Here is a 20,072-nt window from a genome sequence, read left to right on the forward strand (position 1 = left end):
CTCTTTTTCTGTCTCTCTATCCACAGGCTGCCCTGAGTTCCAGACCTGAGGGAGACTCTAAGCTGCAGGACTTGAGGAGACGAGGTCAAAGTCTGTGTGAACATCAGGACCTGGAGGAGAGCAGGAGACGAGAGGTTCAGCAGACAGTCAGAGACATGGAGGAGGAGTGGAGGAGAGTCCTGCAGACTGCTGAGGAGGCTCTGCGTCAGGCCCAGGTGTGGTATTCTCTCTCCAGGCAGCTAGAGGCCTTCCAGGCCCTGGAGGAGAGCAGCAGAGCCTGGTTCCAACTGCAGCAGCAGAACACACACTCCCTGGGAACAGGCACCCGGGGCAGCAAGGAAGAAATCCAGGACAGGCTGCAGAGAGCAACGGTGCGTGCTACACTACACCACATGATCTTTGTATTGTCACAATTGATTGGCTGATTAAAAATAGGAAAATGTTATGTTAAGATTGCAAAGCCAAATCTTCAAGCAGTTTATACTATTGACTGTAGTCAGACCATTCCTTGTATATTCTGTTGCATTAAAGTCCCAGTGCAGTCAACATTCTGTTTTTCCTGTGTTTTGCATCATTTACAACAGCCGATAAAACTATCACTATAAAAGTGTGAAAACATTTGATCTGTGTTATTTCCTGATATTTGCTGGTTGAAAATACAATATACACAGGACCTTCTAATCAACAGGTTTTTCAATGGGGGAGTTTTGGCTTGCTTGTTGGTATCACCAGGTGGTAAATTAGTTAATAGACCAATAACAAAGAGAGTTGCAAACCTCTCTGCCAATAACAGCTAGTTTTCAGTTTTTCCCTCCCCACTCAGACAGTCCTACCAAATGTATTGCTTGAAAAATGTTTGTGTATTTTGGAGAGTTTTAATGGAAAACTATTACAGTAAGTTACTTAATTGTTACCCAGAAATGATTTGACATTGATATAAAACAGCTTCTTTGGGCCTTTAACTCAAATGTCCTCTTCAGGCTGTCCTGAGTTCCAGATCTGAGGGAGACTCTAAGCTGCAGGACTTGAGGAGACAAGGTCAGAGTCTGTGTGAAAGCCAGGACCTGGAGGAGAGCAGGAGACTAAAGGTTCAACAGACAGTCAGAGACTTGGAGGAGGAGTGGGGAGAAGTTGTACACAATGCTGAGGTGGTGCACAGGTACAGTGACATTTTATTGCATTTAAAGATGTGTAATGAATAAAAAAAACGACCATGTGAAACAGATGTTTCCCTGGTGTGTCAGACTGTTGCAAGGTGTGGTGGAACGCCTGGTGACCTGTCAGTACCAGAAGTGTCAAGCCCAGTCCTGTCTGGCTGAGGTCCAGCACCAGGCAGCAGAGCTGCCCCGTCACTTCCCCTGGCCTGGGCTGGGAGACCGGGGGCAGGCTGTGGAGATGGCCAGGACCCTGCTGGATAAAACCAGGAACCTGGCCCCAGCCCTGTCTGTCCTCCACACCCAGGGCAAGGAAATGTTCCAGCTTACCCAGGACCCCAGCTGGACAGACCTCTTCTGGGCCACCATGGAGAAATGCATCCCTGACCTTCTCCAAGAACTGACGGTGGGTGTTAGATCTCCCCACTCATACTGATCAGTGATACACTCATCTAGTATTCGGTGCATTCTGAAAGTATTTAGACCCCTTGACCTTTTCCAATTTGTTTTACTATACAGCCGTATTCTAAAATGGATTTGATTTGTTTTTTTCCCTCATCACTAATCTACACACAATTCCTCATAATGCAAAAGTATAAAAAATTAAAAACTGAAATATCACATTACATTATGTATTCAGACCTTTGACTCAGTACATTGTGTGAAAGGCCGTACCTATTCACTGATGATATCCTAGGCGGGACAGCACGAAATGAGAATCAGAGATGTGACTTCAACAAAACGAAGGAAACTGTATTGGGAGTTCTTCTTTCAACTCTCCCCGGGACCGTACAAACAAAGGCCACGGTAATGGCTATCCAAACAAACCCCCCCCCCCCCCAAAAAAAAATAACAGCTGGTACCCAACGCCACTCCAACAGCTTGAGCCAAACCTATAACAGGGGATCCTACTGTCCCGGAATTCGGCATAGTCTCCGGCTCATAATCACTCTCCCTCTCTGCCCCTTCAGTCAGGTCCTTAAGAGAGCACAAACAACAATCAGTCAATTGGCCTCAGGTGAGCTCGTCAGTAGTGCAGTCGGACCACTTGATCCGGCTGATCCCTCACATTTGTTTAAGCACCTTTGGCAGCGATTACAGCCTTGCGTCTTCTTGAGTATTTCTTGAGTATGACGCTACAAGCTTGGCACATCTGTGTTTGGGGAGTTTCTCCCATTCTTCTCTTCAGGCCCTCTCAAGCTCTGTCCGGTTGGATTGGGAATGTCGCTGCACAGCTATTTTCAGGTATCTCCAGAGATGTTCGATTGGGTTCAAGTCCGGACTCTGGCTGGGCAATTCAAGGACATCCAGAGACTTGTCCCGAAGCCACTCCTGCGTTGTCTTGGCTGTGTGCTTAGGGTTTTTTCCTGTTGGAAGATGAACCTTCGCCCCAGTCTCAGGTCCTGAGTGCTCTGGAGCAGGTTTTCATCAAGAATCTCGCTGTCCCTTGCTCTGTTCATCTTTTGTTTGATTCTAACTAATCTTCCAGTCACTGCTGCTGAAAACATCCCTACAGCATGAGGCTACCACCACCATGCTTCACCTTAGGGATAGTGCCAGGTTTCCTCCAGACGTGACACTTGGCATTGAGGCTAAAGAGTTCAATCTTGGTTTCATCAGACCAGAGAATCTTGTTTCTCATGGTCAGAGTCCTTAGGTTCCTTTTGGCAAACTCCAAGCATTCTGTCATGTGACTTTTACTGAGGAGTGGTTCCCGTCTGGTCACTCTACCATAAAGACCTGATTGGTAGAGTGCTGCAGAGATGGTTGCCCTTCTTGAAAGTTCTCCCATCTCCACAGAGAAACACTGGAGCTCTGTCAGAGTGACCATCGGGTTCTTGGTCACCTCCCTGATGTGTAGATTGATGAGGAAAAAAATGTCTTTAATTCATTTTAGAATAAGGCTGTAACGTAACAAAATGTGGAAAAAGGTAAGGGGTCTGAACACTTTCCGAATGCACTGTATATTGTATGGAAATTGTTATAATTATAATTGTCCTCTTTGAATCAGTGCCCATTGAAAGACATGTTGGTAATTATAATGTGTGTGTTTGTATGTGTGTTCCAGGAGGCCTGTGTGAGGATGGAGGAGGGCATCCACATGGAGAGGCACTGTGCCCAGCTAGTGGAACAGCATGGGGCAGCCCAGGACTGGCTGAGGGAGCATGTGAAGGGTCTGGGCCCCCAGCCCACAGACAGACAGGCTCTACACAGCTATGCCAACACCCTGAAGGTTAGTTACAGGAGCATGGAAAAGAACATGAAAGAACAACATTGTATTGCAATGAAACCTGCCATTTTCTATTAGCTTATTTGTGCATCGCAAAATATCAAATCAAATGTATTTATATAGCCCTTCTTACATCAGCTGATATCTCAAAGTGCTGTATAGAAACTAAGCCTAAAACCCCAAACAGCAAGCAATGCAGGTGTAGAAGCACGGTAGCTAGGAAAAACTCCCTAGAAAGGCCAAAACCTAGGAAGAAACCTAGAGAAGAACCAGGCTATGAGGGGTGGCCACATGGCCAAAATGTTCAAATGTTCATAAATGACCAGCATGGTCAAATAATAATAATCACAGTAGTTGTTGAGGTTGCAACAAGTCAGTACCTCAGGAGTAAATGTCAGTTGGCTTTTCATAGCCGATCATTAAGAGTATCTCTACCGCTCCTGCTGTCTCTAGAGAGTTGAAAACAGCAGGTCTGGGACAGGTAGCACGTCCGGTGAACAGGTCAGGGTTCCATAGCCGCAGGCAGAACAGTTGGAACTGGAGCAGCAGCACGGACAGGTGGACTGGGGACAGCAAGGAGTCATCATGCCAGGTAGTCCTGAGCCATGGTCCTAGGGCTCAGGTCCTCCGAGAGAGAGAAAGAAAGAGAGAATACTTAAATTCACACAGGTCACCGGATAAGACAGGAGAAGTACTCCAGATATAACAAACTGACCCTAGCCCCCCGACACATAAACTACTGCAGTATAAATACTGGAGGCTGAGACAGGAGGGGTCAGGAGACACTGTGGCCCCATCCGATGATACCCCCGGACAGGACCAAACAGGAAGGATATAACCCCACCCACTTTGCCAAAGCACAGCCCCCACACCACTAGAGGGATATCTTCAACCACCAACTTACCATCCTGAGACCAGGCTGAGTATAGCCCACAAAGATCTCCGCCACGGCACAACCTAAGCGGGGGGGCGCCAACCCAGACAGGAAGATCACGTCAGTGACTCAACCCACTGAAGTGACACACCCCTCCTAGGGACAGCATGGAAGAGCACCAGTAAGCCAGTGACTTAGCCCCTGTAATAGGGTTAGAGGCAGAGAATCCCAGTGGAGAGAGGGGAACCGGCCAGGCAGAGACTGCAAGGGCGGTTCGTTGCTCCAGAGCCTTTCCATTCACCTTCACACTCCTGGGCCAGACTACACTCAATCATATGACCTATTGAAGAGATGAGTCTTCAGTAAAGACTTAAAGGTTGAGACCGAGTCTGCGTCTCTCACATGGATAGGCAGACCATTCCATAAAAATGGAGCTCTAAAGGAGAAACCCCTGCCTCCAGCTGTTTGCTTAGAAATTCTAGGGACAATTAGGAGGCCTGCGTCTTGTGACCGCAGCGTACGTGTAGGTATGTACGGCAGGACCAAATCGGAAAGATAGGTAGGAGCAAGCCCATGTAATGCTTTGTAGGTTAGCAGTAAAACCTTGAAATCAGCCCTTGCCTTAACAGGAAGCCAGTGTAGAGAGGCTAGCACTGGAGTAATATGATCACATGTTTTGGTTCTAGTCAGGATTCTAGCAGCCGTATTTAGCACTAACTGAAGTTTATTTTGTGATTTATAGTAGAGAATTGTAGTATTCTAACCTAGAAGTAACAAAATTGGATTAATGGATTAATTTTTCTGCATCATTTTTGGACAGAAAGTTTCTGATTTTTGCAATGCAATTTTTACGTAGATGGAAAAAAGCTGTTCTTGAAACAGTCTTGATATGTTCGTCAAAAGAGAGATCAGGTTCCAGAGTACCACCGAGGACTCCTGCTTATTATGAAGAAAAAATACATCTGATTAACTTGTGTAAACTAAAGGAGTGTGTTTTGAATTATTTTTGTTGTATTAATGCTATTTAATCTCTCCTCAGACTAATATTATTCCTGTGGGTACCTTTGCCACTGTTCCACCCCCTGTCACGGTGTATTTATTTGTGCATTGCAAAATATGTCATACTATTGTTTTACTGTATGTGTTTCAGGACAGCTTGTTAAGACCATATTGTCCATATTGCTTGTCTGAGGGTTTTAAATACTGTATGTGCCCTCCTCCCCCAGGCCCTGCTCCAGACTGTCGACAGGGAGGAGAGGGAGATGAGGGAGCTGGACGCAATCCGAGACACCCTGCTGAGCCACTGCACCCCTGCTGGTCGTGACACCCTGACCCTGGAGGTCAGCCACCTCCACGACCTCCTCACTTCTTCTGAGAGGGAGATGACGGAAAGGCTGGCAGGCTGCGAGGCCCAGCTGAAGGAGCTGGATGTGAAGATGGCCAAGAAGGCCCAGGGCCTGAGGGAGAGGGCCAAAGCCCTGCAGTGGGAGCTCCGTTCTCTGGACCAGGCCCTGAGCTACAGCGAGCCACACCCCAACATAGCCCAGCTCCAGCAGCACTGGCACAGCCTCAAGGTACCTCCGCTGCTCCGAATGACTCTGCTCTGTTTGGCACTGTACTAGTTCCCATATTACGCTATTTCTTTTTCAACAACTTAAAAGAATCAATGTACACAGTCTGTGGGACAATTGCAACAAAGTAAATACAAATCGATTATAGTTCTATATTGCCCCGAGACTCTAACCTGAGTTTTACACTTGTGATTTCTGCAACCTTTAGAACTGCGAGAGGTCATTGGAGGGGTTAGGGCTTAAAGTTCATGACATGCGTCAGGCTGCCAGACCTGCATCCACAGAGGAGGACCTTCCCGCTGAAGTCATCTCCATAATGGAGTTACTGAGCCAGCAGCACGACAGGTACTAGACTTGGCATCCCAAACATTCAGCTCATTATCAAACTGTGCAGTGCACAGAACCTCTTCCTGTTGCTCTCCAAGTTTAAACTCAGCTGGCTCTCTTCCATTTCAATTTCAGTTTTAATTGTTATTACTCCTTTATATCATAGATAACGGAACATGCTGATCTTTCTTTGTAGTTTGAGGCGTTGCAAGTTGCAAAAGATAGAGACATGGAATTCTTATATACATGAGTAGCTGGGATGTTTAGTATAGTAGCTATTAACTAATCTAAGAGATTGTATCAGCTTGTACATATGAATATCCTGTCAGTGTGCTCATGCTATCCTCTCACTCTCTCTCACTCTCTCTCTCTCTGTGTGAGTGTAGTCTGAAGACCAGGTTGGGTGAGAGGCAGAGCTGCTGCACTGAGAACACAGCTCACTGCCTCACAGCCTCTGTTCAGCTTCTGCAGCAGTGGAACCACTCCTCACCCACACGGACAGCCCCCTCCATCCAGGTTATAGCACAGGCCTCTCAATCAAACAGAATGAATGTTGTTATGAGGAAGTTTAACGTCTTCAATATATCCAAATCGATATGTAATTCGGTTTGTGTCAGCTTTTGTACTTTCATTGCACAATCTAGTTTTATGAGCATCACATACAATACAATTGAACGTTTCCCAGTAATGTTGGCTACCTGGGTATGGGAGCAAATTATTGGAACTGTAGAGGGAACACAATATTCCTGTATGCCATGCTGAAGTAATTGCCAGGGTGCATAAGTGTGTAGATGTTTTGAATTTGGTCATTATTTCCAATTATTACAGGAACATTATCAAGGACTTTGTTTAGTGCCTATGGGTACATCCTCTAATACATGACGTAGGTCCACTCACTGTGGTCCATTTGCTAGATTGTTGAAACAACATGAATCAGAGCTAGTGAGGTCAGGGATATAGACTATTCCAAGAACTCAGAGTTGTTTGAGAAAACATGGAAACACTCATCACTCACTGATGGTAGAACATGTGACAGTGGTTCTTCCTGTTTCAGGCTGCATTAGAGGAGGGTGTGCAGTTCCAAAAGGCCCTGAAGGAGGTGCTGTCTCACAGACAGTTCCTGGTGGACTGCCTGAAGCCTGACCAAGCAGACAGACTGGAGAAAGACACCACTGCAACACTCAGGGATGCAGACACACACATCACCTTTCTCACCGAGACTCTGAAAGTGAGAACTTTACTGATCCCCAACCAGTCCATTGTTAAACTGTGTAATGCAACAACATTTTGTATTCATATTTTCTCTCCTTTTCCCTCCCAGGATGTAGCTGAGAAGAATAAACAGAAAATAGATGTGACTCAGCCCGTTGCTGTCACTTCAGTCCAGACAGAAGACAAACCAGCCGCACCACCTAGGAGGACAGCCAAGACCAAGCAGACTCCCACCCAGGAGAGTCAGCAAGCTACACCACAGTTGCTTCTCCATATCACAGAGAAAATCATACCACAGCCACTCCCCCCTGTCACAGAGAAAATCAAACCACAACCACTCCCCCCTGTCACAGAGAAAATGATACCACAGCCACTCCCCCCTGTCACAGAGAAAGTCATACCACAGCCACTCCCCCCTGTCACAGAGAAAATCATACCACAGCCACTCCCCCCTGTCACAGAGAAAATCATACCACAGCCACTCCCCCCTGTCACAGAGAAAATCATACCACAGCCACTCCCCCCTGTCACAGAGAAAATCATACCACAGCCACTCCCCCCTGTCACAGAGAAAATCATACCAGTCAAACAAGAGACTTCAGCTGTCACTACCATGGTGCATACTGAAGCCCCAAGTTCAGGGTCTGTCATGACACAAGAACTGGCAAAGGAGAATAAAACTGCTGTCACACAGGTGCCAAAAGCTGCAGTAGAGCCTAAACAGAGCACGATAGTGACCACTCGATCGGTTGAAACCGACATAACTTCCACCACCATCCAAATACAAGATACCAAGAGTCGATCGTCTGAGACCCTGATGACAGAGAGAACTGCAGTCAAGGAGCATGGTGCTACTCATGTTACAAGAGTAGAGACTACAACTGTGAAGACGGTTAGTCAGGCAACTGACCAGATAGACCAGGGCCTTGATCAGGAGACATCTTTGACAGATGCCCTACGCTCACAGCATGCTTACATTGACTCTGAAAAACAACGTAGTCATGACGACACACAAGTAAAACAATCTCAGGTAAAACAAGCTCACGTCCCTGACACAAAAAGCCAAGTGTGTTATGATGTCGACACACCGCAGTCACTAGAGAAGAAATTGTCCTCTGTCATTCTGGACACTGACACTGTGTATGTGCAGACACCAGAGATGTGGCCACTGATGAGCAGTGACACTGCACTGAACATATCCTCCGGAGCAGTAGTGCTTGATACTGACAAAATGGACTCGGACACTCAGTCCACCAGTCACAGTCCACAGCAGACAGAATCACAGGACTCCACGGTAAGGCCCAGTGAACACCCTGAGAATAGGCTTCCTCAGTCCCAGCCGGACAGAGCTGTGGAGAACAAGGTCAAGTATGACACTGAGGAGTTATGGAAGGACAGCAAGACTGAGACTGAACAACCAGACCTTATACTGGACTTGCCTGATGTGGCTCAGCCCACTGCTGTTGCCTCTTTCCAGGCTGTAGTCAAAGCACCACCCCCGTCCACACCACCTCGTAACAAGAGAAAAGCCAAGAGCCAGCAGGCCCAGCCCTCTAACACACAGCCTGCTGTGGAGAACAGGGTCAAGTATAACACTGAGGAGTTATGGAAGGACAGCAAGACTGACACTGAACAACGGTACATTGTACTGGACCTGCCCACAGTGAGCGATGTGGCTGTACCTCCTGCTGTCACCTCAACCCAGACAGAGGACAAAGCAAAGGCACCATCCACACCACCTCGTAACAAGAGAAAAGCCAAGAGCCAGCAGGCCCAGCCCTCTGACACACAGCCCAACACAGCTGTGGAGGACAGTGTCAAGTATAACACTGAGGAATTATGGAAGGACAGTGAGACTGAACAGCGATACATTGTACTGGACCTGCCCACAGTGAGCGATGTCCAGAAAGAGCATGTTGATACTGCTGTCACTTCAATCCAGACAGAAGACAAAGCTAAAGCACCATCCACATCGCCTCGTACCAAGGAGACAGCCAAGAGCCAGCAGGCCCAGCCCTCTACCACACAGCCTGCTGTGGAGAACAAGTCAAGTATAACACTGAGGAGTTATGGAAGGACAGCAAGGATGACACTGAACAACGGTACATTGTACTGGACCTGCCCACAGTGAGCGATGTGGCTGTACCTCCTGCTGTCACCTCAACCCAGACAGAGGACAAAGCAAAGGCACCATCCACACCACCTCGCACTAAGAAGACAGCCAAGAGCCAGCAGGCTACAACCCAGGCCCTTCTACCCCAGGCCTCTAACATACAGCCCGACACAGCTGTGGAGAACAGGGTCAAGTATAACACTGAGGAATTATGGAAGGACAGTAAAACTGAGACTGAACAACGGTACATTGTACCGGACCTGCCCACAGTGAGTGATGTCCAGAAAGAACCTGTTGGGAAAGAGGACAAACCAAAAGCACCAACTCCACCAGCACCTTCCGCATCACCCCTGACCTCTGAGATAAGTAAACAGAAGGCTGATGTGGCTGTACCTCTTGCTGTCACCTTATCCAGACACAAGTCGAACCAAAAGCACCAGTACCATCCACACTGCCCCGGACCAAGAAGACAGCCAAGAGCCAACAGTCTCCCACCCAGGACAGTCAGCAAGCTAAGCCACTGTCACACACCCCTGTCAAAGAGAAAACCATACCAGTCAAACAAGAAGCTGCACCTGTGACTAAACCGGAGAGCAAGGTAATCGGTTCTGATCAACCCAGTCAAACAAAGACACACGTCACTAAGACAGTGCAGTCAGAGAAAGCAGAGACAGTGTGGACTGAAATTGACATATCTCTGGCAGAGGTTAGCGAAGCATGTCTACCACAGACTCAACCAGAACCCTCCAAAGCAACGAGTGACAGAGCTATTGAGGTTGAGGACAAAGGGACCTGGGAAGAGCATGCTAAAGAGTGGAGAAGTGAACATGACCAATGTGAGGTGCAAGAAAGGCTGACCGAACCAAAGGTGAAGTTGGAGGCTACTGCCCAAACAGACAGAAAACAGTCAGCTAAATTCGAAAGTGAGAGTCAGCCAGTGAGTGAAAAACAGCCAAAGAGAGATGCTGCCCAACCAATCAAACAACATGGAGCTACAGCTGCAACTGAGAGCACCAGAAAAGAAGACAGGGAGAGCAGCACTAAAGGCCAGCCAGAGGTAAGTGTGGCCAAATTAGACAAACAACAGACAGAGGAGCGAAAGAGGAAGGAGCTCAAGGAGGGACCAGGGCCCAGATTCATAAAACCTTCTGACATTTTTTCCTTAACTATAAAATTCAGCAAAGTTGCTATTCCTCAAAGGTTCTTGAACATTTTCTTGCGCTATTTCCTATGTTTCTCCTTAAGCCAAAAGTTAAGAAGAAATTAGATTATTGAAAATAATGTTATTGGAAATGTTGTTAATTCCAAGATGGCTCAACCCTTGCACTCAGGCCAGTGAGAGAAAAAGCTCAGGAAAGCAATTGAACATATTTAATTTACTCACAAACTTCATCTGAAAGTTTCAGTATTGATTATTTAAAACCCAAAAACATGTTTTAGAACAGTAATCTCAGTAAGAAATATGCTAACATGATTGCCACTGCTAGCTAGATAGCTAGCTAAAACGGTTGCCGAGCAACAAACATCTTAAGAAGATTTGTAAGAAGATATTTGAAAAGTTTGTAAGAAAATCATTCAACCTTAATAAATTGTTGAGGAATTGCATTTACAAACTATCCTATGAACTTATTATTATTTTTCTTAAGAAGCTTCTTAAGTTTTTGTATAAGAAGTGTTTTGGGGATCTGCGCCCAGGCCATGTTGCTATGGCAACAGAGAGCACAGTGAGGGCAAAGCCAGATGGCAGTGACTTGCCACAGGTTAGTCCATTGCTCGCTCACTCATCACTCAAAGCTGTAAAATACCCCCATGTTTGTTTTGAGAAAGTGTGGGTTTCTATCTCCGGGCTCTGTAATATGAGCTGTATAAGTGAGACAGGCATGATTCTAGTCTGATTTATCTCTGGGGTTCTGTGGCACATTGTTCTAAAGGACAGAATATTTTGAATGCCCCTGTACCTCAGAGCAGCTAGGAGGGTTAGAGGTCTTACCTAGAGAGACAAAGAGAGGACAGAGTGAAATAAATAGTTGGAAAGATGAGAGAGAAGTTGCTTCAGGGAAGTAATGTTATTGCCAAAATTGTATTAAAACCACCAGGTTTGCATGGCTCTAGGTGGAAAAAACACATGTTCTTTTGTGTGTGTTGTAGCTTGGGTCTACAAAGAATGCTTAGTCTTTTGTTAATGACATTGATAGCTGTTGATAACTTTTGATAATGTTAATATTTACTCCCTTGTAATGTTCTCACTCATAATGCAGCAAAGGACAACTACCCAAGGTACTTTTAGATGTTTAAAGAATACAATGTAGTCTGAACAAAGAACAAAGGGCCTGTGCCCTCTTGACCATAGACTGTATATACAGTGGGGCAAAAAAGTATTTAGTCAGCCACCAATTGTGCAAGTTCTCCCACTTAAAAAGATGAGAGGCCTGTAATTTTCATCATAGGTACACTTCAACTATGACAGACAAAATGAGAAAAAAAATCCAGAATATCACATTGTAGGATTTTTTATGAATTTATTGGCAAATTATGGTGGAAAATAAGTATTTGGTCACCTACAAACAAGCAAGATTTCTGGCTCTCACAGACCTGTAACTTCTTGTTTAAGAGGCTGCTCTGTCCTCTACTCATTACCTGTATTAATGTCACCTGTTTGAACTTGTTATCAGTATTAAAGACACCTGTCCATAACCTCAAACAGTCACACTCCAAACTCCACTATGGCCAAGACCAAAGAGCTGTCAAAGGACACCAGAAACAAAATTGTAGACCTGCACAGGGCTGGGAAGACTGAATCTGCAACAGGTAAGCAGCTTGGTTTGAAGAAATCAACTGTGGGAGCAATTATTAGGAAATGGAAGACATACAAGACCACTGATCTCCCTCGATCTGGGGCTCCACGCAAGATCTCATCCCGTGGGGTCAAAATGATCACAAGAACGGTGAGCAAAAATCCCAGAACCACACGGGGGGACCTAGTGAATGACCTGCAGAGAGCTGGGACCAAAGTAACAAAGCCTACCATCAGCAAGGGCATTGAAGATGAAACGTGGCTGGGTCTTTCAGCATGACAATGATCCCAAATACACCGCCCGGGCAAGGAAGGAGTGGCTTCGTAAGAAGCATTTTAAGGTCCTGGAGTGGCCTAGCCAGTCTCCGGATCTCAACCCCATAGAAAATCGTTGGAGGGAGTTGAAAGTCTGTGTTGCCCAGCAACAGCCCCAAAACATCACTGCTCTAGTGGAGATCTGCATGAAGGAATGGGCAAAGAGTATTTAACAAAGTATTGAGATAAACTTTTGTTATTGACCAAATACTTATTTTCCACCATAATTTGCAAATAAATTCATTAAAAATCCTACAATGTGATTTTCTGGATTTTTTTCTCTTCTCATTTTGTCTGTCATAGTTGAAGTGTACCTATGATGAAAATTACAGACCTCTTCTCATCTTTTTAAGTGGGAGAACTTGAACAATTGGTGGCTGACTAAATACTTTTTTGCCCCACTGTATATATATATATATATATATATATATATATATATATATATATATATAAAAGGAAGGTCTTTACCTGTGTTTGCACGGAACACACGGCTCCTGGACAGGAATGTGAGCTGCCCGCCTCTCTCATGATATTATTATTATTATTATTATTATGTCACTCTCTATAATGTCATAGGCAGAAAGACTAAACACTGATCCTGCCCACTTTAGTGTTCACTTCACTGTAGTGAGTGTTGTTGTGGGGAGTATTATTTTTCTGCTTCCAACCGTGATTTTTGACACCACAGGTTTGATGTAGACTTTGGTGAATGCCTGGAAGCCCGCTATTCATTCACAGGTTAATTGTTATTTTGGTTTTCATAGCAGCAACAGGTGTGCAACACAGAGAAGCCAGAAGCTCCTGTTGAGGCAGAAGTCCCCGTTGTAAAGAAGGAGACTCTAACCCCAGACCCTTTTGTGAAAAAAGAGACCCCAGCTGTACCAGAAGGACCCACCATGCAGGACATCTTCACTGACATCCAGCGCCTGTCACAAACTGGACCAACGAGCATTCTCATTGAGGTACGCTCAAAGGTTACTGTGCAGAGTTGCACATGCACATTTTTCAGTTTGTGATAGTAATGCTTTGTATTAGTGTTTGAAATGTGTCTGATATTTGAACGTTTGTGCGAGCAGTTCAGAAAGAATTGCCCTGGCAAGCAAAAAACGTATTACAATAGCTTGAATTATTAGTATCTCAATCTTTGTCGAAGCGCACCACACTGTTCACTGTCCACATGGTCATACTGTCTCTTTGTGTGTAACCACAGATTAAACCTTGTGAGGACCCCATGAGGATTCTGAACACGTCTCTGGCTGACCTGCAGGCTCGTCTGAGCAGGCTGGTGGTCAGGGTACTGGGCTGCAGAAACCGCCCTGCAGACCTCAGCCCCGCAGCCATGGCTTTGCAGGTGGAGGAGGCCGAGGTGAGAGCCAGACCAAAATAAACCGCAACCCAATAGCAACACACAACACACCAGAGAACCACAACAGCAACGCACAATAGAAACCCACAACATCATCCACAGTACAGTTCACAATAGTAACCCATTTAAATGTCAACATAGAGGTTGATATTTAAGTTATAAGCTTTTCAAGTCTGTCCTATTGAGTCAGTTGATCATTATTCCTAGAGTGAACATGCTGTGTTTTGTATTTTGTGGTTCCAGGAATGCAGACAGGCTGCTCAGACCCAGGTGTCTGTGTTCTCCCAGCCCAGAGAGGCTCAGACTGCAGACCGGGAGGCCTTTGAGCATATGGAGAGCCAGTGGGGCGCAGCAGTATGGGATGCCTCGGAAGCTGTCCACTGTAAGGAGGCCCAGCTGCAGCTGGTCACTGAGGCGGACAGGCAGACACAGACAGTCAAGGCCACTCTGGAGAAACTGTCTGCAGAGCTGGAGGCCCTCACAACGTGAGTGTTGTCACTGCAGTCTCCGATGGATAGATTTACTTTAGTTTTTATCAGTAAGAATATTAGGCATTTTCTAATTTTACAATACAATTTGATGGTCACACTGCCTAGTGAATAGTGGAGAATATGTCTATAATGCTCCGTTTTTAAAAATAATGCCCCTCTCCAATGCTGTGTGCAGATCCCCAGTGGAGAGCAGCTCAGCAGAAGCTGAGGAGCTACGTTCCTTTCTGCGGGGTATGGAGGAGGACAGGACCGTCATGGGGGAGCTGACCCTCACTCTCACCAAGCTGTCCCCCCACCTGAACCAGGCAAAGCGAGCTGCTGCACAGATCCAGCAGATAGGCCTGCAGGAAGAGTGGAGGTCACTGGAGAGAGCTTCAGAGAAGACCCTGTACTGTGTCAATGGCTATGCCAGGGAAACCAGCAGCCTTCTCGCAGAGATCTCCTCTCTTCAGGAGCAACTGGAGGTCATAGGAAAGGCTACAGGCTCACCCCATTCCACTACAATCCAGTGGGACAGCAAGAGGGCCCAGGAGCTGATGATGGTGAATGCTGAGCTGACTGCAGCTCAGCAGAAATGCCTCTACCTGCAGCAGGGCTCAGAGGCTCTGGCCCACAGCTCCCTATATGAGAAGGAGACGAGGCAGATAGAACAGGGGCTCCAACAGGTCAAGGAGCAGCTGGATCGTGTTGGGGAGCAGGTGTCCTCTCAGACCCCCAGCAGTGACAACCCTATCATGAATAAGATCCACAAGGTAATGATGGACGCCTTTGCCTGGGCCAAGCAGATGGAGAGCGACATTGAGGGCCGGAGGAGGAAGGTGGCCCTGCTCCCTGAGGGGGTCCATCGGCAGATCAAAGACCTGAAGAAGCTGCAGTGGGAGATGGCGGCCAAGCAGGCCCAGCTGGAGGCCCTGGTGGAGGAGGTGGAGGAGCTGCTCCCAGAGCTGGACCAGGCTGATGAGGTCCCCATGGTGCACTCCTCCCTGGTCAGCCTGGAGAGTCTGTCCAGGTCCACCACAGAGAAGCTAGCCAAGGCTGTGAAGGAGATGGAGTCAGGCTTGCAGACTAGAGAGAATATGTCAGAGCAGATAGCAGACCTGGACTCCTGGGTGGTGGGTCACCTCCATAGAGAAGCCTCCAGGAGGGGAGAGGGGGAGGGCCAGAGTTCTAAAGACCTGGATCGCCGAGTCAGACAGATTCAGGAGACCCTGGTAGAGGCGGAGAAACAGGCTGCTGTGTCCGAGGCTCTTCTCATGAGGAGCAGAGACATTGCCTCTGAGCTCAGCATCACAGAGAACTGCCTCCTCAATGAGAAACTCACAAACCTCCAGGAGGACATCAAGAGCATCATCAGCTATGAGAAAGCTAACCAGCAGGAGCTGGAGGAACTCCTTCAGACTCAAGACGCATCTAGGCAGAAGGTGACCACGGTGGAGAAGAGCCTGAGACAGATGCTGGTGGACCTAAACAGACACAGGTTCCCGGTCACCAGGGAGACTCTAAGCACCATTGAGCCGTTTAAACACATGATCATGGAGCACAAGTGCCAGGTGGACAAGCTGCAGCCCTTCATCCCTGAGGAGAAGAAACAAGAGCTGCTGTGTGTCATTTCCCAGTTGCACTGCAAAATGAGCACGCTGAATATGAAGGCCAAAGAACACGAGAGGTACCTCACCTTCAGGCAGTGTGTGGAGGAACTGCGGGAAAATGTGGAGGAGCAGGTCCTCCAGACCAAGGAGGAGAACAGGGGGAAGGAGGAGAGGTACACGACCGGTCAGGTCATCCTCATTCAGCTCCCTCTGATAAAGAGACTGTGTGAGGAGGCTGCCGATGAGCTACAGAGCATCTCCCAGGATCTCTATCCCTCACAGCTGTCTGCAGAGCGTGGGCGGCTTAAGCAGAACCTGGAGAGCTTCCAAACCTGGGAGATGACTGTGATCAACAACATCCAGATCCTGGAATGGGGCCTGCTGAAGGAGGTGCACCTCCAGTCGGAGCAGAGAGCTGTGCTGGCCTTCCTAAGGGACATCCAGCGGGAGCTGCAGCAACCATGCCAAGTGGAGCCCACCGAGGAAGCCGTCGACAAGGAGCACTGGAGGATTGTGACCCTGCGGATGACCGTGGAGTGCAGACTGAAGGTGTTGAAGATTCTAGAGCGCAAGAAAGGAACTAGGCAGCAAGATGGATCCCTGGAATATAGTGACATGATGGACCTGAAGAATGCAATCCTGAATGAATGTGACTTACGAATGGCAAGTTGTTTTGTTTTTGGTTGATTGAGTTTCAAAACCATATTAAATGCATGTTCTACTAATTTAAAAGATAATTGACTATTCATGTAAAAAATTGTGATGATTTTTCAGGAGAGCGTTTCCCAGGCACGGAATTCTTTGAGAGACTACACTGGAGCTGTGAGTGGTGCTGTCAGGTTCCTCCAGGAGGCTGAGGCCCTGCTCCATCCCTCATTAGCCCCAGTAGGAGGTTGCCTTGAGAGGCTGAGAGACATCCAGCAGGCCCTGGCCTCCATGGAGGAGCAGCTCCATTCCCATATAAGCCAGATCCAGACCCTGGCCCTCCAGCATGACTACCTGAGCCCCCAGATGGTGGAGCGTCTACAGAGGGAGGTGCTGAGCCAGCTCCTGGTGCGGATGTCCACCCTCCAGGCCCAGGCCCAGCTCAAACTGGAGGCCCTGCAGAGGTAGACACGGTCTCTTAAGAGTCAAAGGACCTTAGATATAGTCATGATAGTGAAATGATTGTAAAACTCAACTGCCAGGTCAAGCCAATCTTCTAATGCTTAATGCCATTTGTAGTAGTCTTATTGATGTGACGCCTGATTGAGATGTGGCTTGTGTTTGGTAGGTGTGCTGAGTATCACAGAAGGTATAGGAAGTGCCATGAGGAGATCTGCCAGTGTGTAAAGAGCGCAGAGACCCATCTCTCCTACTGTCGCTCTCACAAAGTCAGCTCTCTCACAGACTGCACCGACCAGCAAGCTAAGCTAAAGGTATGGGGAAAGAATGCTAAACACATTTTTCGTAGCGTTAACATTTTTAAATTTTAAATATCTATTTCTTTACCCACTACTTTCTCTCTCCTTTACAGGCTCTGTCTGAGGAGGTGGACTCTGTAACAGGGCTTCTAAAGTGTTTGGGGGAGTGGTGCCCGGAGCAGGGTTGCCGTTGCAGCAGGGAGGGGGCGGTGAGCGCGCTCTGGAGGCAGGTGGCAAGACTGCAGCGTTGCACCCGCAATCTGAAGACTCACTCAAATCAGAGGGCAGACGAATGGAGTGATATTACAAAGAGCGTGAGTTACATGATAGATACTGGACACCTCTTCCTCAATCTTAAAAATAGCTTTGAAATTAAGTTGAAATTAAATTGTTTTCAACCCTGCGATATAAAATCTACTAAACTCTTTCAGCCAATGATTGACACAATATAGAGAGAGACCCCACTCTTCCCAGCACAGAAAGTCAGGATGGAAGCAGCCATTTTACAGACTGACTCATTAACTCCAATTCTTGTTATCCTTTCAGGTGGAGCGAGCATCCATCATGCTGGAGCAGGTGGAGGCTGAGCTGCCAAATGACTCCAGGGAGAAGGTGTGTGGGGAAGAGCTGCAGGTGCTGCTGTTGTACTGGGACCAGTACCAGGACAGGCTAGACTGTGAGCACCGAGCTCTCTCAGCTCTCGAGCTCCGCATCGCCAGACTGCTGGGCGTCCCCGCCCACCTGGAGCAGGCCCCGCCCAACCCGCTGTGTCAACAGTTGCAGGTCATGCAGGACCGCTATGACAGGTGAGAGGTCAACCACCATACAACAGACAGGACAGGAAACACATTGATTGGTATTGTTGTTTCAGGAGCTGAGTCCGTGGTGCCGCAAATATTTCACTTAATTGCCACTTCTCAAAGACACAAATCCCCATATGCCAGCATATGCCCATATGGCATGAATGAACAACTATAGGCTTTAAGACAAGTGTTAAAAGCCAAACGTGCATTGATGGTCATACCAATCAGTGTTTCTGTGGTAGTGCAGGGCATAGGTACTCAAACTCCCAATGGCTCCACACATTCACACTTGGATGAGCATTCTGGGAAAAGTGGGTCGGGAAAGGGTTGCTGTGCCTCTCCACTCAGGACAACAAGCGCAGAAAGATGCACACTCATACCTACTCAGTCATCCACAGCATACACGCACATGCTTACTGTGTAGATAGACAATCACAGACGCAGAGGTTGTGAAATACTTAAATACCTGAATTGAGATGATGCTCTGCATCCTGATTTTGGTGTCAGCTTTCGTTCCCAAAGGAAACTCTTTTCCTTATGAAGTCAAGGTAAGAGACTAGAGTTTTTAAAATCTCCTTTTTAAACGGACTATGTGTTATATTGATTATGTACCATGCTAGCTGTTTTTTGATTCACAGTGATGTACAGAGCCTTCGAAAGGTTTTCAGATCCCTTGACTTTTTCGAAAATGTATTACGTTACAGCCTTATTCTAAAATTGATTAAATTGTTTTTTTTCCTCATCAAACTACACACAATACCCCATGACAAAGCAAAAACAGTTTTTTTAGAAATGTTTGCTAATTTATAAATAATAAGAAAAATTAAATATGACATTTACATTTACTCCGTACTTTGTTGAAGCACCTTTGGCATTGATTACAGCACTTCTTGGCACACCTCCACTTAGGGAGTTTCTCCCATTCTTCTCTGCAGATCCTCTCAAGCTCTGTCAGGATGGATGGGGAGCATCGCTGCACAGCTATTTTCAGGTCTCTCCAGAGATGTTTGATCTGGTTCAAGTTCAGGCTCTGCCTGGGCCACTCAAGGACATTCAGAGACTTGTCCCGAAGCCACTCCTGCGTCATCTTGGCTGTGTGCTTAGGGTTGTTGTCCTGTTGGAAGGTGAATGTTCGGCCAAGCCTGAAGTCCTGAGCACTCTGGAGCTGGTCTTCATCAAGGATCTCTCTGTATCTCTCTGTTCATCTTTGCCTCGATCCTGACTAGACTCCCAGTCCCTGCCGCTGAAAAATATCCCCACAGCATGATGCTGCCACCACCATGCTTCACCGTAGGGATGGTGCCAGGTTTCTTCCAGACGTGATGCTTGGCATTCAGGCCAAATATTTTAATCTTGGTTTCATCATTTCAGAGAATCTTGTTTTAGATACCTTTTGGGAAACTCCAAGCAGGCTGTCATTTGCCTTTTACTGAGGAGTGGCTTCCGTCTGGCCACTCTACCGTAAAGGCCTGATTGGTGGAGTACTGCAGGGATGGTTGTCCTTCTGGAAGGTTCTCCCTTCTCCACAGAGGAACTCTAGATCTCTGTCAGAGAGACCATCGGGTTCTTGGTCACCTTCCTGACCAAGGCCCTTCTCCCCCGATTGCTCAGTTTGGCCGGGCGACCAGCTCTAGGAAGAGTCTTGGTGGTTCCAAACTTCTTCCATTTAAGAATGATGAAGGCCACTCTGTTCTTGGGGACCTTCAATGCTGCAGACATCTCTTGGTACCCTTCCCCAGATCTGTGCCTTGACACAATCCTGTCTCGGAGCTCTAAGGACAATTCCTTCAACCTCATGGCTTGGCTTTTGCTCTGACACGCACTGTCAAC

At 47.1% G+C, this 20,072-nt stretch overlaps 1 protein-coding gene across 1 annotated transcript in view; it reads left to right on the plus strand.

Annotated features, from left to right (window-relative positions):
* Window positions 1–20,072, plus strand: part of syne2b (spectrin repeat containing, nuclear envelope 2b) — a 144,766-nt gene that overhangs the window by 50,937 nt on the left and 73,757 nt on the right. The window contains exons 51-68 of the mRNA XM_046308142.1: window positions 27–371; window positions 981–1,159; window positions 1,245–1,560; window positions 3,223–3,387; window positions 5,485–5,832; window positions 6,038–6,174; window positions 6,543–6,672; window positions 7,211–7,384; window positions 7,478–9,495; window positions 9,863–10,538; window positions 13,355–13,552; window positions 13,801–13,956; window positions 14,200–14,441; window positions 14,623–16,699; window positions 16,811–17,145; window positions 17,310–17,454; window positions 17,553–17,753; window positions 17,986–18,245. Of these exons, the coding sequence (XP_046164098.1) occupies window positions 27–371; window positions 981–1,159; window positions 1,245–1,560; window positions 3,223–3,387; window positions 5,485–5,832; window positions 6,038–6,174; window positions 6,543–6,672; window positions 7,211–7,384; window positions 7,478–9,495; window positions 9,863–10,538; window positions 13,355–13,552; window positions 13,801–13,956; window positions 14,200–14,441; window positions 14,623–16,699; window positions 16,811–17,145; window positions 17,310–17,454; window positions 17,553–17,753; window positions 17,986–18,245 (8,102 nt within the window). The remainder of the gene's footprint in view (window positions 1–26; window positions 372–980; window positions 1,160–1,244; window positions 1,561–3,222; window positions 3,388–5,484; window positions 5,833–6,037; window positions 6,175–6,542; window positions 6,673–7,210; window positions 7,385–7,477; window positions 9,496–9,862; window positions 10,539–13,354; window positions 13,553–13,800; window positions 13,957–14,199; window positions 14,442–14,622; window positions 16,700–16,810; window positions 17,146–17,309; window positions 17,455–17,552; window positions 17,754–17,985; window positions 18,246–20,072) is intronic.

The sequence above is a fragment of the Oncorhynchus gorbuscha genome, linkage group LG17 (assembly GCF_021184085.1).
Source record: "Oncorhynchus gorbuscha isolate QuinsamMale2020 ecotype Even-year linkage group LG17, OgorEven_v1.0, whole genome shotgun sequence".
In the NCBI taxonomy this organism is placed as follows: Eukaryota; Metazoa; Chordata; class Actinopteri; order Salmoniformes; family Salmonidae; genus Oncorhynchus; species Oncorhynchus gorbuscha.